The sequence below is a fragment of the Syngnathus acus genome, chromosome 9, assembly GCF_901709675.1.
Source record: "Syngnathus acus chromosome 9, fSynAcu1.2, whole genome shotgun sequence".
Lineage (NCBI taxonomy): Eukaryota > Metazoa > Chordata > Actinopteri > Syngnathiformes > Syngnathidae > Syngnathus > Syngnathus acus.
In genome coordinates this window covers 7,475,759-7,497,238 of record NC_051094.1, presented here as the reverse complement: position 1 = coordinate 7,497,238, position 21,480 = coordinate 7,475,759, and the positions used below count along the sequence as shown (strand labels likewise).

General features: G+C 41.6%; 3 protein-coding genes across 5 annotated transcripts; 2 read left to right on the top strand and 1 right to left on the bottom strand.

Annotated features, from left to right (window-relative positions):
* Positions 1-1,376: 1,376 nt before the first annotated feature.
* On the bottom strand, positions 1,377-2,298 carry LOC119127445 (protamine-like protein). The gene is made up of 3 exons (XM_037259386.1): positions 2,023-2,298; positions 1,524-1,927; positions 1,377-1,383 (listed from the first exon to the last, which is right to left on the bottom strand). Exons 1-3 carry the CDS (start codon positions 2,296-2,298, stop codon positions 1,377-1,379), a joined length of 687 nt encoding a protein of 228 aa, XP_037115281.1.
* A 4,803-nt stretch (positions 2,299-7,101) lies between these two features.
* On the top strand, positions 7,102-11,555 carry tspan36 (tetraspanin 36). The gene is made up of 7 exons (XM_037258364.1): positions 7,102-7,260; positions 9,448-9,639; positions 9,723-9,797; positions 10,113-10,208; positions 10,351-10,500; positions 10,588-10,671; positions 11,046-11,555. The coding sequence occupies exons 1-7, from the start codon at positions 7,201-7,203 to the stop codon at positions 11,124-11,126; spliced, it is 738 nt and encodes a 245-aa protein (XP_037114259.1). The 5' UTR covers positions 7,102-7,200; the 3' UTR covers positions 11,127-11,555.
* A 1,043-nt stretch (positions 11,556-12,598) lies between these two features.
* mapk4 (mitogen-activated protein kinase 4) lies at positions 12,599-21,182 on the top strand. 3 transcript variants are annotated; one of them, XM_037258360.1, is made up of 11 exons: positions 12,599-12,971; positions 13,047-13,120; positions 14,444-14,713; positions 14,792-15,164; positions 15,248-15,423; positions 17,169-17,313; positions 18,485-18,567; positions 18,636-18,714; positions 18,793-19,012; positions 19,084-19,237; positions 19,489-21,182. In XM_037258360.1, the coding sequence occupies exons 4-11, from the start codon at positions 14,807-14,809 to the stop codon at positions 20,242-20,244; spliced, it is 1,971 nt and encodes a 656-aa protein (XP_037114255.1). In that variant the 5' UTR covers positions 12,599-12,971; positions 13,047-13,120; positions 14,444-14,713; positions 14,792-14,806; the 3' UTR covers positions 20,245-21,182. The 3 variants fall into 3 exon arrangements, with proteins under 3 accessions (XP_037114255.1, XP_037114256.1, XP_037114257.1); XM_037258361.1 differs by having other exon boundaries at positions 12,599-13,120; positions 14,444-14,533; positions 14,612-14,713; XM_037258362.1 differs by having other exon boundaries at positions 12,602-13,120; positions 14,792-14,989; positions 15,110-15,164.
* Positions 21,183-21,480: the final 298 nt, after the last annotated feature.

Below are 21,480 nucleotides of genomic sequence, written 5' to 3'. Positions count from 1 at the left end.
CCTAAACACTCCATGCAGATGTCCTCGTGAGTTATTTAAAAGGCATTTCATAATGTTTGGTGGGGGTGTTTTCTCTCTGTACGTGAGTTTGAGAGCGATTTGAGTCTTTAGTACAAAGTCTGATGCGTAATTACGCAAGTGGCACCCGTGACGTCTGAATTGACAAGTCGTAATGTTCAGCGAATGTCATCACGCTTACGTCATTCCACAGCGAATTAATCAGTTGTCACGGGAGGCAACTGAATATGGAAGTTTGAATTCACGTGATCCACTGGAAGCGCACATTTGCAGACCAATGCGAAGCTTAATTTCAAATAAAACGTGTTTGTGCAACACGTTTTTTTTTTTTTATTATTTAAACAAACATCAACCATTTTTATTCTTGTGTTCGCACAAGACGATGGTTATGTTATTTTGTTTGAAGATTAAAACTGCAAAAATTCCCTTACGCGTTCACAAAAGCGGTGTGCTGACGTCATCACAATTTCATGCACTTGTTCAGTACATTACGACGTGTTAAAACCTCCAAGACCAATCATGTGGATCAGATCAGATTGTGTTTATCATTATTCAAATGATCATTGTTGACAATTTGGAGAAAACGTTAACGCCTCTTGATGCTGATTAGACAACATGATTATTAGATAGGTGTGCATTTGTCCACAATAAAAAGACACTCTAAAATGTTCACGATGTCTAAATGTCCCTTTGTATTCAAATACATCAGTTGCACATGATTCAAATGTGGTTTCAATCGCGTCCATTCATTTACTTTTAAGTTAGATAAAACTGACTTAACAAATGCACAGTACTAAAGACATTAACAACAAACACAAGTTTGAACGTTTACTCTAAATTTAGGATTATTTTATGTACCAGTAGAGGGAGCTTGCAAACCACTTGTGGCAGGAGAAGCGCACTTTGGAGAACCACTGGCACAAGTGGCACTGGCACTCTACAGTTTGGGGTCACTTGGAGATGTCCTTAATTAAAATCGGTATTTTCTCAAACTAATCAGGAATATACTCTACATTGTGACTATTCTGTGTGACTATTCTAGCTGCAAACGTGTTTTTTATTGCAATATTTACATAGGTGTATAAAAGCCTATTTCCAGCAACCATCCATGTTTGCTAATTGTGTTAGAAGGCTAATGGATGATTGGAATAGGTGGATCTATACTTCTATTTAGGGATGGGCGAGTACCGATGCCAGGTATTGGTGCCGATACCAGCCTTGTTTCAAGGTAACAGTATTACAGCTACCAGGCTAAATGGTTAATACAAGGCTCATACATGTGAACGTGGACTAAAATGTCTTCAAGTGTATATTTTTTAAATAAAAAGGCAAACATTGGATTTTTCCAATTTTATTGTTCACACACTACATAAGGGACAAGGTGACAGGATGTTATACGATGACACTCAGCAGGTTTAGAGGTGAAATGTTACTGGAGGAAGAGTCAAGTTCATGTGAAATATCTACAGTATACATGTATCATCTGAGAGATTTTTAGTTTGTACTCTTCCTTCTCCTGCGGCCCCTCCTGACGGACCTGCGTTGGGTCCTCCTCCTGGTTCTCCGCGGGGCCCTTCTCCTCCTTCTTACTGACCTCCTTCTCACGGATATCCTCCTCCTCCTTCTCCTCCTCCTCCGCACAGACAGCCTCAGTCTCCTCCGTCTCCTGCCCCTCCTTATGGAGGTCCTCCTTCTCCTCCTCCCTGATGTCCTCCGTCTCCTCCTTCTCCTCATAGAAAGCCTCCTCCTTCTCCTGACTGACATTCTTCTCCTTCGCCTCCGGATTGATGTTCTCCTCCTCCTTCTCCTGTAGGTGGGCCTTCTGCGTCTCCTCCTGCGTGTGCCCCTTCTCCTTCTCCTCCTCCCGTATCGTCGTCTCCGTCTCCTTCCAGCTCGCCTTCTCCTCCTCCTGTTTCCTCCAACCCTGCTCGTCCTTCTCCTCCTCCTGCTACTCCTGCTCCTTCGGCTCCTCCTTCTACCGCCGCTAATCCTCCTCCTCCTTACGCTTCTCCTCCTGTAGCGATTGATCCGGAAGACTCCTCGTCCACCCGCCCCCCTCGCATGCACAATGTGCTTTCCGGCCACTAGCTTGCGCAGCACCAGGCGGATCTCGCTTTTGCTGTGCGCCACGTTGTAGCCGTTGGCTTTAAGAACCTTCTTGAGGCCCACTAGGGTCATGCCTCCTGAATCCCCGTAGGAGGAGATGGCCTTCAGAATGAGGTTGGACACCACCCCTGGCCTGACGGATTTCCTCCCCGGGGATTTGGGTTCAGGAGACATGGTGCCTCAGCAGCCCTCGGATTTTGGGTTGAGGCGGTGAGTCTGACTGATAGTTCTTTGCTTGTAACAATGTGTTGAGGCTTCATCAGGTCTTCATGGGTACCTCGGAGGGTGATACCCGAGACCATACCTCACCTCTCAAATTTCTACAGGTAAGACCTGCTTTAGATTGAACGTATAAACAGTCGAATGGATTTGAAAAAGAGACGGTTCATGGTTTTCAGCTGAGAGTTGACCCCTCTGTACGTTGGGGTTTTAGAGACATTCAAGCCTTGGGGTCAAAGCGTGATGCGTATTTACATACAGGTCAGTGGTCCTGTGTCATTCGCACCCATGTCATCATAGTTACGACACAGGTCTGTAAAATGTCTGATATATAACCGTAGTCAATGTCACTTGAGCGTCCCTCTCTCTGCCTTCTCTGCACAGCAAAGTGATTATAATGTGGTTTGTAATGATTTAGCACATGTTTACTTTTGTATTTCATAATAAAATTCTGCAAAAATAATGTATTTGTGTGTTTCTAGAAAACGACAATAGAAATAGAATAAACAATTAAGGATTGAACATTTTACAATATGATACAATGTAACAAACACTGGAAAAAAATAGAAATACACCTCATAATAAAATATAGAAATACAGTTGGCAATAGAATAGACTATAAATGAAATATATAGATTAGACAATATAAGTAATACATCATAACCAATACAACATAATGTAGACAATAACATGATACACATGAGAGAAATGGAATGGGCAATACAAATTAAATGCAGTGTAAACAATAAAATAATACAATCAAAAATAATTGACACTAACAAATTAAAAACAACAGGCCTAGCTTTACAATATGAATACAATAGACAAAATAATACATTAAAAAGATTGAATAGACAATAGAAATTACAAAAATATAACTAACAAAAGAAATAAATTACAACTTGAACAGAAATAGAAAATAGCATATGAATACAAATATAAACTAATAAAATAGGAAAAGAATAGAAAAGAGAAATAATAGAAAGACTACAATGAAATATAATGCAACAAAATACAATTGGCAATATAAGATAAGATAAGATAAGATACTCCTTTATTATTCCCTCAATGGGGAAACTCCTTTGTAAGCAGCAGTACACTTAACATACACGCACACACGCATGCGGGGAAGGGGGTAAAAGATTCAAAAAAGTAAGATATATATAATTTAAAAAATATGGACAGTATGTACACAATACACAATATACAGTGGAGATAAAAAAATATTAGATAAAAAAATAGTGCAATAATGAATAAATTAGGGGGATTACAATTATTATTAACATCTGGCAGAAACTACTGATGAAAATAAACTTTTAGTGAAATTGGGTATATTTACTTTTCATAAGAATTGTTGATTAACACACATGTCCCTTTTTAAAAATAAATAGAACATATTTTGGGGCTCTTTTCTAACAGTTTATAACAGGTTTAAATGTTTTAATATTTTTAGGTTGATCATTATCCATCAATTTTTTGTTTAATTGTATGGAAGGATGGTCTTCCTTGGTCCCTTTATTCCACACTATTGGACTAACAGGCAGTATGGGCAGAAAAGCAATGTTGATTTTACTGCAGTTTCAGTTTGAGGAAATTGATGGGGCCCAATATTGTTTATTTTCTTTATTTTTTTACCTAATCCCTGGCAGCTTTTAACTACTCATTTGCTAATATAAATCGGGATCTATTCACATGTCAACGACATTGTTCTTGCTTCAATGTAAAATGTGTGAGAGGACTGCATGCTAGCTAATTTTTCAAGCAAACATTTTTGCTGGATTTTTTTTTATGCTGTATTAACTGAAAGCAGCATCTGCTCAGTAAAGATGTCATAAATTGATTTTTATATAACCACAAAAACTAGTGCATATTAATTTCTTGCAAGAGGGAGTTCTCTAATTCTGTACCTTATTTCACACCAATTGCTACAGATGGTAGTACGATTTAGAATTTCAAATGATTCTTTTTTGAAATAGCCAGAACAAAGAAATGCGGAAGAAATGCTTTCCTGTATGACGAGATTACATGTATATGATTTTTAGAGTTGTAGCAGTTTACTGAACGCCCTTTTGTAAAATTGTAAATTTTTGCATCTTCCATTGTGCAAAGAAATGAACCTGTGGTTGTAAAGCTTCAATGAGATCCAAGCAGATGCTTATGAAGGTTTTATTTTCACACAGTAATAGTATTTAAACAGAGTGGCATGCAAAGTGAAAAGGTCCATTATGTGATAAACAGAAGTCTAGAAGAATACTTGGTGAAAACTGAAGTTCGTATCATGATGGGCTGCCACTAGCGCCTGCTCCTTCTCCTTCTGCGTATGGGTCTTCTGCGTCGGTACCTCCTGACTCTTCTGATCCTTCTGAGCCTGCGGACCCTCCTGACTCTCCTCCGCTGCCTCCTCCTTGGGTACCTTCTCCTCCTCCTCCTTCTCCCGACTCTCCTTCTCCTCCTCCTCACGGACCTCCTCCTGCGAGACCTCCTCCTTCTCCTCAAAGACCTCCTCCTCCTTCTCACTGATCTCCTCCTCCTTCTCACAGATCTCCTCCTCCTTCTCCTCCTACCGGAGGTCGACCTTCTCCTTCTCAACCTTCTCCTGCTTCTCCTGCGGCGGGGTGTTCCCCTCCTTCGCCTTCTCCTGGAAGGTCTCCTCCTTCTGCCTCTAGTCCTGCGCCTTGGCCGCCGCCTTCTCCCCCGCCTTCGCCTCATGCGAACCCCCCTGCGCCTGCGAGGGCCGTATGGGTTGATCCTTAAGCGACGTCCCCTGGTGCGCACGACGTACTTCCTGGCCATCAGTCTGCGGACGGCCAGTCGGATTTGGGCTCTGTTTTGCGCCACATCGTAGCCGTTGGCCTTCAGGACTCTCCTGAGACCGGCCAGGGTTACGCCAGACGAACCGCCGTAGGATAGTGCATTTAGGATGAGGTTGGAAACCTCACCCCCACTTTTCCTGGATTGCGTTTTCGGTGTCATTGCCGGTTCCGGACCAGCGGTATTCTGTGGACCTTCCAGATGGGCTACCTGGTTGTAGCTACAGTGGCTGAAGAGCCGATTGCGCCAGGAAAGCAATTCCTCCTGATATTTATCGGTTTTGGGATCTCAGTAATTTGTGCACTTTAGAGAGATGAGAGCCTTTCAGACAAAGTGGTGATGAGCGATTACGCGTGACGTCATCCAAACTCTTGCGCTCCTTATTACAAACGGCGACCACGGTAATAAGACTCCTATTTTTGGGCCAAGGCGGGATTTTTCTTTAATTTAGAGATGTCTGAGTGCAGGGTGTCTTCCGCAAAGTGAACCAAGGATTGTTTAAAAGACTTTATTGTGGAGGAATTTGACTGCTGCGCAGCGACTCGGCTTTTTTAATCCTTATTTATTAGTATGATCACACCTGCAGGTATGTTCTATCATAAATTAATGCTGTTAGCCGATTCAAATCTGCGCCAACATTGCAGCTCTTATAATTATTAATTGAATGATGATCTTCACCCAGCATAGCCTTCAAGTCATGATTGTGGGGCAATATTTATATTGGTTCGTCGAGAGGGAGGAATATTACATCAACGTGTCATTTCTAATGGCCACTTGATTGCCTAATGAACATCTTGAGGCCCTTTCTGTTTTCACCTTGCTATTTGGGATAGGTAAGGCCTAAAATGTGTTATTACTAAACTTGGTTTTGATACAGGAAGTTGTTTTTGGGGAAACATGTGTCCAGTAGGATTTTCATACCATAATTTCTTTGCTGTTGGGGCTGAATGGCCAAATAGTCCACATAGAAAATGTGAGTCTCTGATTGGTAGTTCTCACAGAAATATAAATGAAATAAAATACACTTAGTCTTAGACAACTTTATTGGTGGCAAAAGCCCATGAATTTTAATAGTCATTTAACCAAGACAGATTATATCCAATTCTCTTTAGCTGTAGTTTGAATTTGTGATGTAAGTTGAAAAGACGTTCCATGAGGGAAAATACATTCAAGTGAGACACAGTCAACACAGTTCATTCATCTTCCGAACTGCTTCTCACGAGGATCGTGGGCATGTTCTCAGCTGACTTTGGGTAGTAGGCCAGAACTTGTCGCAGCCAATTGCAGGGCACATATAGACAAACAACCATTCAAAGTCACTCCTACGGGAAATTTGGAGTGTTTAATCGGCCCATGCATGTCTTTGGAATGTGGGCGGAAACTGGCGTACCCGGAGAAAACCCATGCAGGCACAGGGAGAACATGCAAACTCCACACAGGAAGGCTGGAGCCACAATTGAACCCTGAACCTCTGAACTGTGAGGTGGACATGTTGACCAGTGCATGCCGTGCCGGCCAACACAGTCCATTCATAAACAATTATGGAAAATGTCTGGTCAGCTATTTTTAGAACAGCACCTTGGGCCTTCTTTGGGCACGTTAGGGTCTCACTGACATATCTTTTTAAGAATGCTTATTTTGCCCAATGAAAAAAAAAAAAAAGTAATTAAATAAATAATAAAAATATCATTCGGTGCTCGTTAAATATTACAGCAATTTAGATATTGCAATGAGCAACAAATGTTTTCCCCCCAATATGTACAGCCCTAATTCACATTCACACTGTCACTGAGTGGTAAACAAACCTACGTGGTCAGACGAATGTACAATTACTGACTTAAATGTGATTAGAACACAGATTCTAGATCATTGTTCTCTGTCAAAGAACCAGGAAGTGTTGCAACAGACTTGCATCCGAACCAACTTCCGGACCATGTGACCGAGCGACGTCACACTGCCTGGAACCCTCGTGATCAAAGCGGACCGACGTCGAAATCTCCTACCGGACTGGTTTCACTTCAGTCTTCCAACAAACACCTTGACGGCATGGATTGCGGCATCATCACGTCCAAGACGGTACTGCTCTTCCTCAGTCTGGTGTTCTGGGTAAGAGAAACTTTTTGTTAAATCTTTTATAATATCAAATGGCGTCTCCGGGATATTCGGAACCACAGCTGGACCCCTTAAGCTAGTTGAACGTTAAACATGATTCTTATTGTTTGTCAGATTTTACGGAAGTACATAAAAGTCAACATTTATTGTTTTTTTTCTAAAATGGTGTTGAAAAGTTTCTAAATATTACACCACCAATCAAATGTTGACGTTGTCACATTTAGGTCACTTTGATGTTTACGTTTAATCTGGTTACTTCAGATTATGTCATTCGTCGCTTTCGCTGGTAGCAATGCGCTATTTTGTATTATGTAAACATTTAGCGTTTATTTGATCTGATAAATGCGTTCCGATTGCAACACCGCGTGATGACGCAGAAAAACAGCTGTAGCAAACAGTTCTTTTATACAATCTCGCTCTTCGTTTTTATCCCTGTTTCCTCATTCTTGATATATTTTCAAGAAATCCCCCCCAATCATTCATTAACAACGAAAATAACTTGGAGGAAGGTATCAAACCCGAGGCCCGGGGGCAATTTTATGTGGCCCACAAAATCAAATCATGAGCATCACCTTCCAAAATTGTTGGTAAAAGAGTTAGATTCTAAGTCATAATAACATTGAATTATTGCAAAATTAATTTTTTTGTTAACAAGCCACTATGGTTGAGCAACAGGGTTTTCACTGCACGTTATCATTTGGCTGGCTGTCATCTTGGGGCTTGCGCTGAATACATACAAAAACAAGAGCTAATTCAATAGATTTTGTAATGGATAAAAAGTGCATCAGAATGTACGACAGACCTGCCGTTATACACAGAAGGACTTGGATCGCAAAAAGGAACAAGATATTTGGACAAATTACAGCATACTGATGATACAGATATCTGTCAGAGTTGTCTACGCAGCTATGAGACAAAGTAAACAAAAGCGACCACAATGAAAAACGTTTGCATTCATAGAGTACCCCACCCCATTGAAATATTTGAAGAAAATAGATTATTTGAACATGAAATAAAGATGATAAAAGGAAAGTATATTTATATTATTCTCCCACGTAAGATACTGATGGATTTGGCCACATTCCATAGAGCACTGGAGTGTGGTTGCCTCTTTACTTTCTTACGCACACGCACACAAAGCCTCTTTGCTGCCTCGTTTCATGGGCATAAGATCAGACTTTCTCGGAGAGATTACGGGGTGAGCCTGGGGTGGGGTGAGCAAGCCCACTGCTGTCCCGTGACTGTGGGGTGATTAACAGACATGAGTCATGTGGGCCAGTGGAAAGATAGGTGATCGCCTGCTTCCAAAAAAACAACCCCGAAAGGCATAAAAATTATGTTTTTTGTTTTTTTTTCTTCTTTACTGATAAAGGCTGGTCAAAGGTGAAAAGGGAATTAAAGTATGCTGATAATGAATAAATAGGTCACAGTGATGCATCTTTATAATGGATTAACAGAACACATTTGATAGCTTGGAAAGTCAGTCACATGTTTCCAAATGAAACAAAAGGCGAGTCACGATGACGGTATGCGCTTAAAGGGCTTGTTTCTGGACAAACTCACATGAGTTCACAGGAGCTATCAAGAACAAACTTGTTTGTGTCGCTTGCACCAGATTATTTGTTGCCATTGTGTTGCAGATAAGTTAATGACCACACTTGACATGCTGTAGTTCAAGTTAGGTTAGATGGACCTTTTAGCTGCTTGTACAAACACAGTTGACTTTCACTATCAGCCGGGAATGAGGACCTGAAAAATGGAGCCCGCCAGCCCCCCCCCCCCCCCCCATTTTATAATTCCAATAATCAACCGAACAATCAAACCATCGCTATAGTATCATCCCCAAATCACTTTAAATCATTTAAACTCACTAAAGAATACATTTTATTTGACAATGATAGAATTGTTCAATGTATGGTTCTCTCCAAAAGTATTGGAACGGCAAGGTCAATTTCTTTCTTTGTTTTTGTTGCATGCAGATATTAGACGTTCAGATCAAACGATAAAAAGACCAAAAAAAACAATTTTAGCTTTCATATTATTTACATCTAGATGTGGTAAACAACTCAGGATTTGTTTGAAGCGAGAGAAATAAAAAACTATTCAAGCAGACATTAACTAGGGAGACCAAGAAACAAAACCCACACATTTTTCAATCGTAAATGTGTTGCTGTTTTATAGGCTGCAGGTGCCGGCTTAGCCTACGTTGGCTCCCAGGTATTGAGCAGCTATGGCACCTTTGAGAACTTCATCCAGAACAAGTACACTGTCATCCCGGCCGTGGTCATCATCGGCATCAGTGTGGTCATGTTCATCTTTGGCCTGCTGGGATGCTGCGCCACCATGCGAGAGTCCAAAGTGGGCCTGAGCTGTGTGAGTGGCCAACCTCAAAAAATACAGCGATGCTACTTCACCGTAATTCGAATCTGAATTGCCATTTGTCTTGTTTCATGCAGTTCTTTCTGATCATCATGGTGATGTTTGCGGCCGAGGTTGCTGTGTTGGTGCTGAGCTTCATCTACCAAGGCAAAGTGAGTCTTCAACAATATGTTTGACAAAAATACACAATTGCCCTCACAAGATGAGTAGAATATCCACCCAGCCAGCCATCATGAGTAGGAATTGTTCTATGACGCAAGCCTATTATCGCTGGCGTCGGGCCAAACGTCCAATTTAGCAATTACAATAATGAATGGAACACATTTGTTTGTCATTATAAATTTCACAATTGAATTACTACTTCACTACAGTGACATCTGCTGGGGATCACCACCGCACTTGCCCGTACTGCAAAATTGCTACTCAGTCCTTCATATGTTGAGTATGTTTCCCACATGTGTGTGCAGGTAAACGGAGATTTGGAGAACTCCATGAACAGCGTCTTTGCAAAGTATGACGGCGAGAACCCGGAGACCAAAACTGTGGACTTGCTGCAGACTAAGGTTGGTAGTGGACACTTGGCACCTCCAACGTTCTTTCGATTTTCTGTTCCTCTTTTGTTTGACTCGTGTCTAACAGGTCATGTGTTTTAATGCAGTTGTGAGGTTAATCTTTTTTTCCGCCAAAATTCTATTCCTTGTGTAGTTGCAGTGCTGTGGCGTGAGGAACTACACCAGCTGGTTCAACACGACTTGGTACCAGAGCCACAACAGCACAGTGCCCGAGTCCTGCTGCAAAAATGTCAGCACACCGTGCACTGGCAGATTGGACCAGTTAAATCTGCTCAACTTAGAGGTGAACTAAGATTGCCGGACAGCATTGATTTGCGCGCAAATGTTGAGATGAAGCAGGTCTCACTGTCAGGGGCTTGTGTGCTTTCAGGGTTGTGAAGCCAAGCTGGAGCACCTGATGCAGGACATGCTGAAGTATGCCATGCTGGTCATTCTGGGCTTCGCCATCATCAAGGTAAGCAAAATGCGACACTGGTACAATTCACACTGGATGTCCAAGTGACCTTCACTTTACTCTTGCCGCTATCTGTACTTATTAATTATGCAGACTATTTTGAAGATTTCATTTTCTTGGGGAGTATCCCATCCGCTCTAACATCATATTTTTAGCCACATTTGGAAAAGGCCTGATTCTGATCTGACGATATCCAATTCCATGAGTTTTCCGCATATCCCAATTGTTTCACTTAAGAGCAAAAAATAGCAATTTTGTCAGACTCACTTTTTATTTTAGTGTGAGTACGATAATATAGTTACCTCGTTTTTTTATATATATTTTTTAACAAATTTGTGACCAGTTGATTTATTTTTTATTCTTTATTTCTGCAGTTCTTTGGCATGCTGAGCGTGTGCGTGATTGCCTGTAAAAGCAACAGCCGGAGGAGCGGCTACCAGCCACTTTATGCCTGACCAAAAAAACTTTGACTTCACCACCTCGTATCTGTTCATTATTGCTGTTTCTCACTGTCCATCATAAATCAATGTCATATTGATGAAAAGCGAAAATATCTCTCGCATGGCTGTCATTTTCGAGCATTCGGCTGAACAACACTACAAGTATTTCCTCTTTCTTTTGTACCACCGTATTGAACTCACAGTTGTTTTTTTTAAATAGCTACACATGGATTGAAGTTTTGGAATGCACTGCATTTAATGCTTTATGTCGGGTTGCAATATTCATAGCCGACTTGATTCAACTAATCACCATAAGTTTTATTGGAATGAGGATGCCATTTTTTAGGTGAGTTATCTATTAAATAGTTGCAGCTCCATATGGTTATATTGTCTTGCTAAAATAATAAAGTGAGAAATTCACAAAGGTCGTTGAATCACACTCTTTATATGGTGTGGAAGAATGGCTGCTATATTTTTGCTCTTTTGTAACTGCCTCGTGAAATTTAATTATTTTGAGGATTGTGTGCAGGGCTTAATCAAATCTACGTATTAGTACAATTATGTTCACATTGCATTATGTTGATTCAGCACAAAATTAAGTTAGTTAACTTATTTAATTTTTGACAAACTTAGTAATAGGATTCAATTTAAGTCACGGCTTTTTATCATGAGGCTACATTTTTCTGCAATGACCAGAAGATTCCTACAGATGGTGCTATTGCATCAGTAATGAAATTAGGAAAACTAGCTTTGAAGAATACAAACTAAATGGATGGATGGAATATAACAATGCAAGTCATGTAACACATCTTTTTGCTTTTGCTGATGTCCATAGAACAGGAAAAAAAAGACAAATTCACCACAACAGTGTCTGGCTGCATTTGAATTTGTGTAAGACTGCTTGTGAAGTAAGGTAAATCCAGGTAAGTCTTATGGATGGGAGGTAAACCCAACAGTTGAAATGGAGATGTACATGGGAGCGTCTAAAATATAAATAGAAAAATTAATTGATTTTGATGTTATATATCAAGACTGTTCTATTTTTATACATCCACCTAATGACACCATTTGTCTTAAATATTGCTACATGACATCTTTGTTCTTTGGTTTGGCTTGATTTAAATGTAATTTACATTTCTGCCTGACTTAATTGCCTGCAGACTGTTCACTTCTGACTTTCCCATCCTCTCCCCCATCCACTTCATGTCTATTTTTGTGCATTGTCTGGCAGCTTTTTTTTTTTAATCCACCTGAGTCTCATCCACCTGAGGTGTGTACTGCATGTCTCGCTCACATCATCCACCCATCTGCTCTCTTCTGCCTGCTTTTATTTCATGACCTGAGCAATATGTAACATTAATGCGATTTTCCTGACAAAGTTCTTTCATTTGCAATTGTACCATAACTTTATACAAATTAAAAAAATAAACCATAAACACTTATTTTTAAAACCACATTTTTTATATTATAGACGTTTGTGTAATTATATTGTGTGTGCTCCATGAGGTTTTGATGGTGGTGGAGTGCAGAAAGGAAGGTTTAAGTGAGGTCATCATGCATACTGCTGGTGCTGCTGGGACTCTGACTGAGCAGATGGAATTGTGGGAAAAGATGAAATGAGAGACATGCACTTCATCAACTGCAGAGTGTGTGCGTGCTTGCGTGTGTCTTGATCTCTCCTCCCCCCCCCCCCCCCCCCCCTCTCTCTCTCTTTCTCTCTCTGCTCTCCATTCTCCGCGGTCCTCTGGGCGTCCACTCAGCGGGGCTCCGGAGCAGCCGGCCGCCTTATCTCATCATCTGCAGATCCCCACTCCGGTGCCGCCGACATGCTGTCAATTGCCTGCCCTCCCTTCTCGCATGGTATCACCCCCTTGTAACAAAAAGGCATCGCGATATAGAGATGCGTTTACTTAATTCACTTTTTTCCCCTACGAGGACTCGCATCTGTCTAGCTTATTTGTTCACCGGATCTTTTGTCTGCAGACGGCGGGCGGGCTGATGATGTTCCGGTGAGTGTGAAGATGTTGTTCTTTTTTTCTCTCTTTCTTCCTTTTGTGATTGTATTGTGCAGCGACTCTGCGACGTGAGCACTTATTGTTTGAGGAAAGGCTAAATAATTGGCTTTAGTGGTTGCAATTTACTCACAATTTATTCAAGCAGTGTTTTAGTAATGCCGAAAAGGGGTACACAGCACGCGCGCGCGCGCACACACGCACGCAGCTGCTGCATGAAGTCACAAAAAAAAAGATGCAGTCAAGCTTTAATGCTGACACTTGCAAATACAGCGGAAGGCAACACATTTCCCATATACGTACAATAATAATATTTTCCGGGGTCATCATATAAAAATCTTAACTGCTCGGGCAATATTGAAGTCACACAAGTTAATTGCTATTTTTAGTATGGCTCTTAAGGTCTGCAGACTCGGATCCACTATTGGAGTCCATGAGTTCATAATAAACATTGTAAACTGTTATGCTGCACGTGAATGGAAAAATCTGCCAATCAAGAAAGAATGCTTTAAAATCCACATTAAAAACTTTGCCCCCCACCAAATTCCTTTGATAAAATCAAATTATCAATGTTGTGTTGTAATTTTAGAAACCTACTTTTATTTCTTGACTGACTGAACTAATCTGTTTACAAAAATTTAAATAAAGTATTTTTAATGATCCTTTGAGAAGCAAGTCTCAAGATGTGTGAACTGCTTTCTTAAATTGCGTTAAGTTGTACATCCTGCTCTAATGTAGAATCAGACATATCTTTTCTTCATTTTTCATAACGTTCTCTTCTGAATTAACAAAAAATATCCACTTTTAAGTCATTTTGTGGAACTAATTTGTATGATGTTGTTGCATAAGCTGCTGAAGTCTCTCTCTCTCGATCTCTCTGTCTCTCTTTCTCTCTGTCTCTCTTTTTCACTCACTCACACACACACACACACACATGCGTACGCACTCACACAAAGCGCCATCTCCAGTCGTGATGCATTATTTATGAAGTTAGTCTGCACCTCCCATCCAGCACCACTATATGCAGCCTTTCTGTTTTTGTCTCTGTGTCTCTCTGTCTGTGTCTGTCTGTCTGTCTCTCTCTCTCTCTCTCTCTCTCACATTTGATCTCTTCTGTAAATATTGTTCTTTGTTGAATGAATCCTCTGACAATGCCAATCCAAACTAGGCACTCCTGTGTTTGAAAAGGCATAATGCTTTTAGCTGCAGTCCTCGTACTGGATCTAATATATATGATCGTAGCGCTGCTGTAACTAAAGCCTCTGCAGACTGTTGCTGTGTGACTTTCACCTGTCTTCCTTTCCCTCCTCCCTCCTGCAGCCGCGGTGCCAGATGCGCTGGCTGACTGAAGCTCATAGTGGGGTGCTGAAATGCCTCCAGCTCAGAGTGTCAGCTACCGGAAGCTGAAGGGTGAGAGATTAAAATGCTGAGAGACCACCGCTGATTTTCTATGGCGCTTAAACATATGTGAATGAACCACCATGGAAGAGGAAGAAGACAATACTCTTGTAGCTGTCCATTATGCAGCTGTTTCTATGGATACTTGAGCAGAGTTGATGAGTGTCCCGCAGATGTTGGCATAAGTCATAAGTAAGTCATTTTCAATCAAAAATGAACGTGGTAAAAATCAAGCAAGTCCAACTCATATCTTTCCAACTTTCCAATCAGGGCAAGTCATCAATCATGGCCAGACAAGACTTCCTCCACGGCTTCGACATCAGCGCCCATTTTGTTGACATCAGGATCCTCGGCGCCGGCGGTACAGGTCCGGTCCTGTCGGCCGTGGACCAGCACACCGGACGTCGTGTGGCCATCAAGAAGTTGGCCATGCGTGATGCTGTCTCAGTGAAGCACGCGCTAAGAGAGGTGAAGATTACCCACCGGCTGCGTCATGAGAATGTGGTCCGGGTATACGAAGTCCTGGCGCCACACGGACAACCGCCTGCCAGAGACCCTGCCCAGCTCGGCGCCCTGTATGTCATCCAGGAGTGCATGGAAACAGATTTGGCTCGGGTGCTGGAGCAAGGAGCACTATCGACAGGTACAAAAACTTTTCACTGCAGAAACAACAAAATAATCAAATACTTCTCGGCATAAACATGACTCAAGTCACAATCTCCACAGGTCACGCCACATTGCTGTTCTACCAGCTGCTGAGGGGCCTCAAGTTCATCCACTCGTCCAATGTGCTGCACAGAGACCTGAAGCCTGCCAACATCTTCATCAACACTGACCAACTGCTGCTCAAGATCGGAGACTTCGGCCTGGCCCGGATAGTCGACCCCCACTATTCTCATAAGGTAAGCTTGAACAAGCGCTCAATTGTTGTTTTGTGTTTGTGCTGAAAAGTGGCTAATTAAAACATGTTTTTAAAAAAGGTTGCTAAATAAATGTAAAATTGCACTATTACTTTTAGTAACCTTATAATGACAGTCACAAAGTTGCAAATCAATACTAATGGTAGGCTTTGCTAACTGTTCAAAAATAAACTTGGCTATATAATAAAGAAACATGTTTATATGTATCTCATATATATAATTAATGAATTTATGTCTGTTTTGTGGCGTAATATGAATAACAGGCTTGCATTGGTTTGAGTGACAAACTTAACATCTTTTTGATGAAACAATACGCTTGACTGCACATGCTAAACTTGTAGTTGATGTTAGTGCTAACACACACATGTCCTTGCGATTAAAGTGGGTGACACAACAATACGTCATGGAAAATTCAAGTGTTATTTGTAAAAACACTGTCCACGTTTAAAAAAATTAGCACTCCTGTTTATGTCCTTGCTCATCCACCAATGTTGAAGCCCTCTGATGTTGCCATGGTAACAATAACGACTCAATTCTACTTTTAACGAGCCACATTATTTTTTACGCATCTATTCCGAGGACACATTTTTTTCTTATTAATCTTTTGTAAATTGAACCGGATGAATCCACTCTTGCTCTTGTTTAAACATGGCAGCTTTACTGGAATTTCGCTTGTGAAGTGAATACTTGTTATTCACTTTGGAGGCCATTACACTCTACACTGTTATGGCAAGTTGTAATAAATCCACATTATTAGTGCTCGAATGATCTTTAGTATAAATCCCGTCACTTGGAAAACAGGATGTTTCTCTCATTGTTTGTGTGATATGTGAGCCGGCCAGGTTGAAGATGGCTGAATGTACGTCTTGTAATGCAATTGTGAAGATATTATTCTGGTCCCTTATGCTGAGGTACTGAGACAGGAGATAAGGGATCTTCAGAATAAGAAGCATTGTGCTGAAATGACTCTGTGATAAGGGATAGTATTTCAAATGAAGCATCCAGCAAAAAAAAGAATCATTGTGGGCTTTTATGTCCTGTATTAACTCGTGGATTTGCTAGTAGTCTGCAGTGGTACTTAATAAAGTGTCCATACATAACCTGTCCAGTGTCGGGTTTTAGTACTAAAGCTACCCCATGATCTGTTTGATCTACCTCAGTGTCAACAGAAATACCGTAACGTTAGTCGAGCTTTGTGTGCGTCTGTGAGTGTTTGTGTGCGAGTGTGTGTGTGTGCAAGTTGAAAGGTGATCTCTGTCCGTTCAGATCACGGGGGCAGAGGATCCGCTGGGTGCCACATAAGGGGGTATGTTTGCATAACGGGAGCAGAGGACAAATCAGGGCAAAGGGGTGAGAAATGTTTGGGCGGGAAGTTCAGTGGAGGGTGAAGCGTCAATATGGACAAATGTTTACTCTTTCAAGAGATGTTTGTGTGCGTCTACAGCTCTGCCCACAAATTATTCAAGAACAAGGAAGAAAGGCGGAACAATGAGAGTGTTTGTTGATTTAGTCATTGCTCGCTTTATTAGGTACACTTTATGCAGAGTTGTCTCATGCTGTCTTTCCTCATAAAGTTTAATTTGATTGACCTGGTCAGAGACTTATTGATGTATTTCATTTTATTGTCATAAGGCGTCTTTGTGGTCGAAACAAAAACAACCACTGCATTGAATTGGAGTGTTGAAGAACAGTACACTAGCTTACCGCATTGTAACGTTTTCTCACAGGGCTATCTGTCCGAGGGTCTGGTCACCAAGTGGTATTGTTCCCCACGTCTGCTGCTGTCCCCTAATAACTACACCAAGGCGATTGACATGTGGGCCGCAGGCTGCATCCTGGCTGAGATGCTCACTGGACGCATGCTCTTTGCAGGTATCATTGAAATTGTGCAGTATTCACATGATTGGACAGTTTTGTCACTCATACATAGGAAGGGTCAGATTCAAACCCCCAACCTCCAAACTTGTCCATCAGGCTGCATTTTTTACAACTTCATTCAGTTTTTGACTATTTTAGTTTGCTCTCGGTCGGCCTCTCATGCTCAGAAGATTGCAAGTGGATTTTCAAAAAGCTGTTTCCCTTAAAATGTATGATGAAGGCCACTCCCATAATTCATAACGACATTACACAAGGTGGCGTCTGTTGAGCGATTGTCTGTCCTCAACAGAGGAGGGTCGATATTCTCTGTGCAGTCTCGGTGATTGTGTGAGCAGAATACCAACGATGCAGAGTAAGTCTGCATGTTGTTCCTCCTCTAGCAGCTTATTTGACCTCCACCGGCCTGCTCGACACCACGGGGGAGCACATACGGCAGGAAGTGCTAAACTGTTAGTCAAGCTTTTATTTTCACCTAACACCGCAATCCGCAAAGCAGCTGAGGAATTGCTTTTTATTGCTTTTACTGTATTCATGTTTACCATTGGGAACCCAGTGCACTTTCTTCCTAATACACTGACGGCGATAACCTATAAAGGTGGTTGCAAACATACAGCTTGTGTGTGGGGGGGGGGACACCCTAATACCAGCAAACATTCATAATATACAATTATATTAGTAACTGCAGTATTATTTAAAGAGTACTCGATGGCTTGTTTTGGTGTAGCACTCTCTGCTGGTGTGGTGACGTCACTACAATGAACATGCTGGGGAAAGCCAGCTCTTTGTCTCATTATCTAGCACAATCTAATGGGATTGGATTTATAAAAAAAAAATAAATACAAAAAGAAAATTTGGGATACAGCCAGAAACAAAACGAGTATTTCAAGAAATACGTTGGATTTTTAATATATATATTAAATTATATATTTGTTTTTTTGTATATAGAAATATACGCATATATTTTTTCCATGTATATATACATATACATACATGCATCTAAAAAATATATATGTATATACCGCTGCTGCTCACTGCTCCCTTCGGGGATGGGTTAAATGCAGAGACAAATTTCGCCACACCCAGATGTGTGTGTGACAATCATTGGGTCTTTACCTTTATATATATAATATGGATATAAGAAGTGATGGGTGACTCGTCCATTCAGGAGCTCACGAGCTGGAACAGATGCAGCTGATTCTCGACACTGTGCCAGTAATGAGAGACGAGGACAGACAGGACCTGTTACAGGTGCTTGCTTTCATTCTTGAATACAAAAATATAAGCACAAAATGACATTGTCCCGTTTGCCTGTCCAGGTGATGCCTTCGTGTATTAATCATGGCTGGAAAGTCAAGAAGCCGTTTTCTGTGCTGTTGCCTGAAGTGAATGCAGAAGGTGAGTGGAGTGACCAATCAATGAGTGAGATGCTTATGTATGTTGTGACTTGCTTTTTTGTCACGGATTTCCTCTCAGCTGTGGACTTCCTGGAGCAAATCCTGACCTTCAACCCCATTGACCGTCTTACGGCCGAGGCGGCGCTGTCCCACCCCTTCCTGTGCCAGTACACTTGCCCTGAGGACGAGCCCACCTCGTCGCACCCCTTCCGCATTGAGGATGAACTGGAAGACAATCTCGTCATGGGACACAGTCTCAGCAACAGTCTGAGCCGGGCCTCCAGCATCCACTGGGACAGGTGACCCCTCCTGAAATATTAACCCTACCAAAATAAATCTAGAGATCAACTTTTTGTTGCTCTATTCTCAGCTTATCAACAGATGTGTGCTGGCCACAGTTAGGCGGGATCTGTGGATGCATGCCTTCCGGTCACATGACCTCAGATATTGAGAGCACGACAGAAGAAGAGGAAGTGCAGAGGGACCCGCGAGCCAGCTGCACCTCACTTCTAGAGGAGGCCCAGGTAGGATATGCCTCAACAATTCACATTTGTTGTGTTGAGTAGATTGAGCCGTAAAATATCAACATGATATTTTACAATTTGAGGTTATTCAATACTTTAAATTGTCCAATAAGTGACAGTAGAGTACTTATTGAAATACACCAAATAATTGTATGTCATATTTGGTACCAAAATTCATCTTCAAAATGGCACAATTAAATAAATACGAGGCAAAACAACAACTCATTTACTATATTTCCCATTCCTTCAAGGTGGACCCACGTAAATATTCGCACAGCAGCTCCGCCGAACGCTACCTGGAGCACTCCCACTCCTCTCTGGACCGGGTTTGCGGTTTCAGCGATCTGGATTGCGGCCGCTCGTGCGACTACAAGGTGGGCTCGCCGTCCTATCTGGGCCGGATCGCGTGGCGGGATGGCAAACCTCTGCACTACTCGGAACCCCGCCTCATTCTGGATTTATCTCACTGGAAGCTCAACACAAGCACCCCACCAGAGCCCCTTCATCCGCTCGGTGGAAGCGTGGAGGACGTGAGAGAGATAAAAGTGGAAGACCAGGTTGCAGGAACTGGGACGGGGGATTTATTTCAAGAGATCTCCCGCTGGGTGGAGAGCACCCAATCCCGTCCGAGTCCATCTCTGGAGCGGGACTCCTGCTACCCCTCTTCCCCACCTCTCCCGCCGTCCCCCACAGAGATCCCGGACGTGGAGCCTCATCACGTCACCAATGAGGACAGCCCCTTTCCGCCCGTCACCCCTCCATCTCTTTGCTCCCTCCATCCCTCCACTCCCACCTCTCCTATTCTTCCTCCTGAAACTCTCTCCACTACCACCACCTCCAAATGCTCAGACGTCCAACCCGACGAATCCCTTCCCGTCAAACAGAAAGAACGCTTCTTCGACTTGGACGTGTTCATCGCCCGAGCGTTGAAGCTGTGCCGACAAACTAAGGAGAAAGTTGACGGGAAAGGGCGGCGGGAGGAGAGCAAACAAGTGAGCATCAACTGAAGGTTTTTGTCTTCTTTGAACTTTCTTTCCGAGTACTGCAGTGTTCCCCCTCGTGGTTCATCGTTTATTCCACGTGAACTTTTTAGCTGTCGTATGCTCTTTATAGATTTGTTGAATCGCATCTTATGTGCATTTGCAGTGCAATGCTTCACCTTTTTAGTCTCATGGAACTATTTTGCAATACACAGCACAAAACAACAAACTTTAACAGAACTCCTGATGGAAACAACACATTTGAACAACACAAACCCTTCATTATATTATTGGAAATGCTAATTTTATGCATCTCACGCTCATAAGAAAAGACATTCTAACAAGGTTCGTGCTGACGTGTGCCTAACCCTGAAATGAGTTGCATATGCTTTATCTTTTTCTCCAAGGGTGCAATAAAGATTGTTATTATTTACTATAACTTCGGTCCACAAAACACATGCATTCAGTGTAAAAATTGATAAAGAGAAAACACAAGTTTTATTTACAGTAGACATACAACTCACAAGCACAGTTGGTATTGTTGGATTTTTATTTTCTGTTAAATATTCAGTAAGGTGCTGCAAAGTCAACTAATCTCACTGACTATTCCGGTCCAATGAGCACATTTTGTTTTTTTTCCTGTATACTTTCCACAAAACCAGCAATAACGTCTCACGCACACAAATTGAACACATGGTTACTGAGCTCCTTTTCTATTAAATGAAGAAATGCAGCAATCGTACGTGCCTCTGTACAGCTCAATGCTTCCCAGCTTGCTGAATGTAAACACAGACCCCAAATCGCAATCTGCATGCCTTGAGAGTAATGCAAATATGTTTAACTTCACGTGTCCTTCCTGCAGGCTTTTTCTACTCTTTCATTTTGGTAAATAGGTTTGAATGCTAAGTGCTGATTGTTTTTGCAACTTTTTGTTGGGAAAATAATAAAAATAATACAAAACAGTTGCTAAGTATTTGTTTTTTATTTCATGTTTAAAACTGAAATGTGCAAACATACATTTGAATATTTCTGCTGTGTTCGAGTGAAGGTCAAATTGTGTGCTCAGGGACCACTGTTGATTTTTTTTTTCAAAATTAAAATATATGTTGTGTATGTAGTGCTATATATGAGATAATTACAATCATAAAATGAATAATAACACTTATTTGATCAAATTGTATTTAATGTTAAATACACACATTTATCTTTGCTTTTATTATTTACAATAAATCAGTCAAAATCGGGGCCATACTTTGCCCAAGA

Coding starts and splice junctions, on each gene's coding strand:
- LOC119127445 (XM_037259386.1), bottom strand. CDS start 2,298: ATGTCTCCTGAACCCAAATCCCCGGGGAGGAAATCCGTCAGGCCAGGG. Junction 1,928..2,022: donor ATCGCTACAGGAGGAGAAGC/GTAAGGAGGAGG, acceptor TGGAGGAAACAG/GAGGAGGAGAAGGCGAGCTG.
- tspan36 (XM_037258364.1), top strand. CDS start 7,201: ATGGATTGCGGCATCATCACGTCCAAGACGGTACTGCTCTTCCTCAGT. Junction 7,261..9,447: donor TCCTCAGTCTGGTGTTCTGG/GTAAGAGAAACT, acceptor GCTGTTTTATAG/GCTGCAGGTGCCGGCTTAGC. Junction 10,501..10,587: donor TAAATCTGCTCAACTTAGAG/GTGAACTAAGAT, acceptor GTGTGCTTTCAG/GGTTGTGAAGCCAAGCTGGA.
- mapk4 (XM_037258360.1), top strand. CDS start 14,807: ATGGCCAGACAAGACTTCCTCCACGGCTTCGACATCAGCGCCCATTTT. Junction 15,165..15,247: donor GCAAGGAGCACTATCGACAG/GTACAAAAACTT, acceptor CAATCTCCACAG/GTCACGCCACATTGCTGTTC. Junction 19,238..19,488: donor CACTTCTAGAGGAGGCCCAG/GTAGGATATGCC, acceptor CATTCCTTCAAG/GTGGACCCACGTAAATATTC.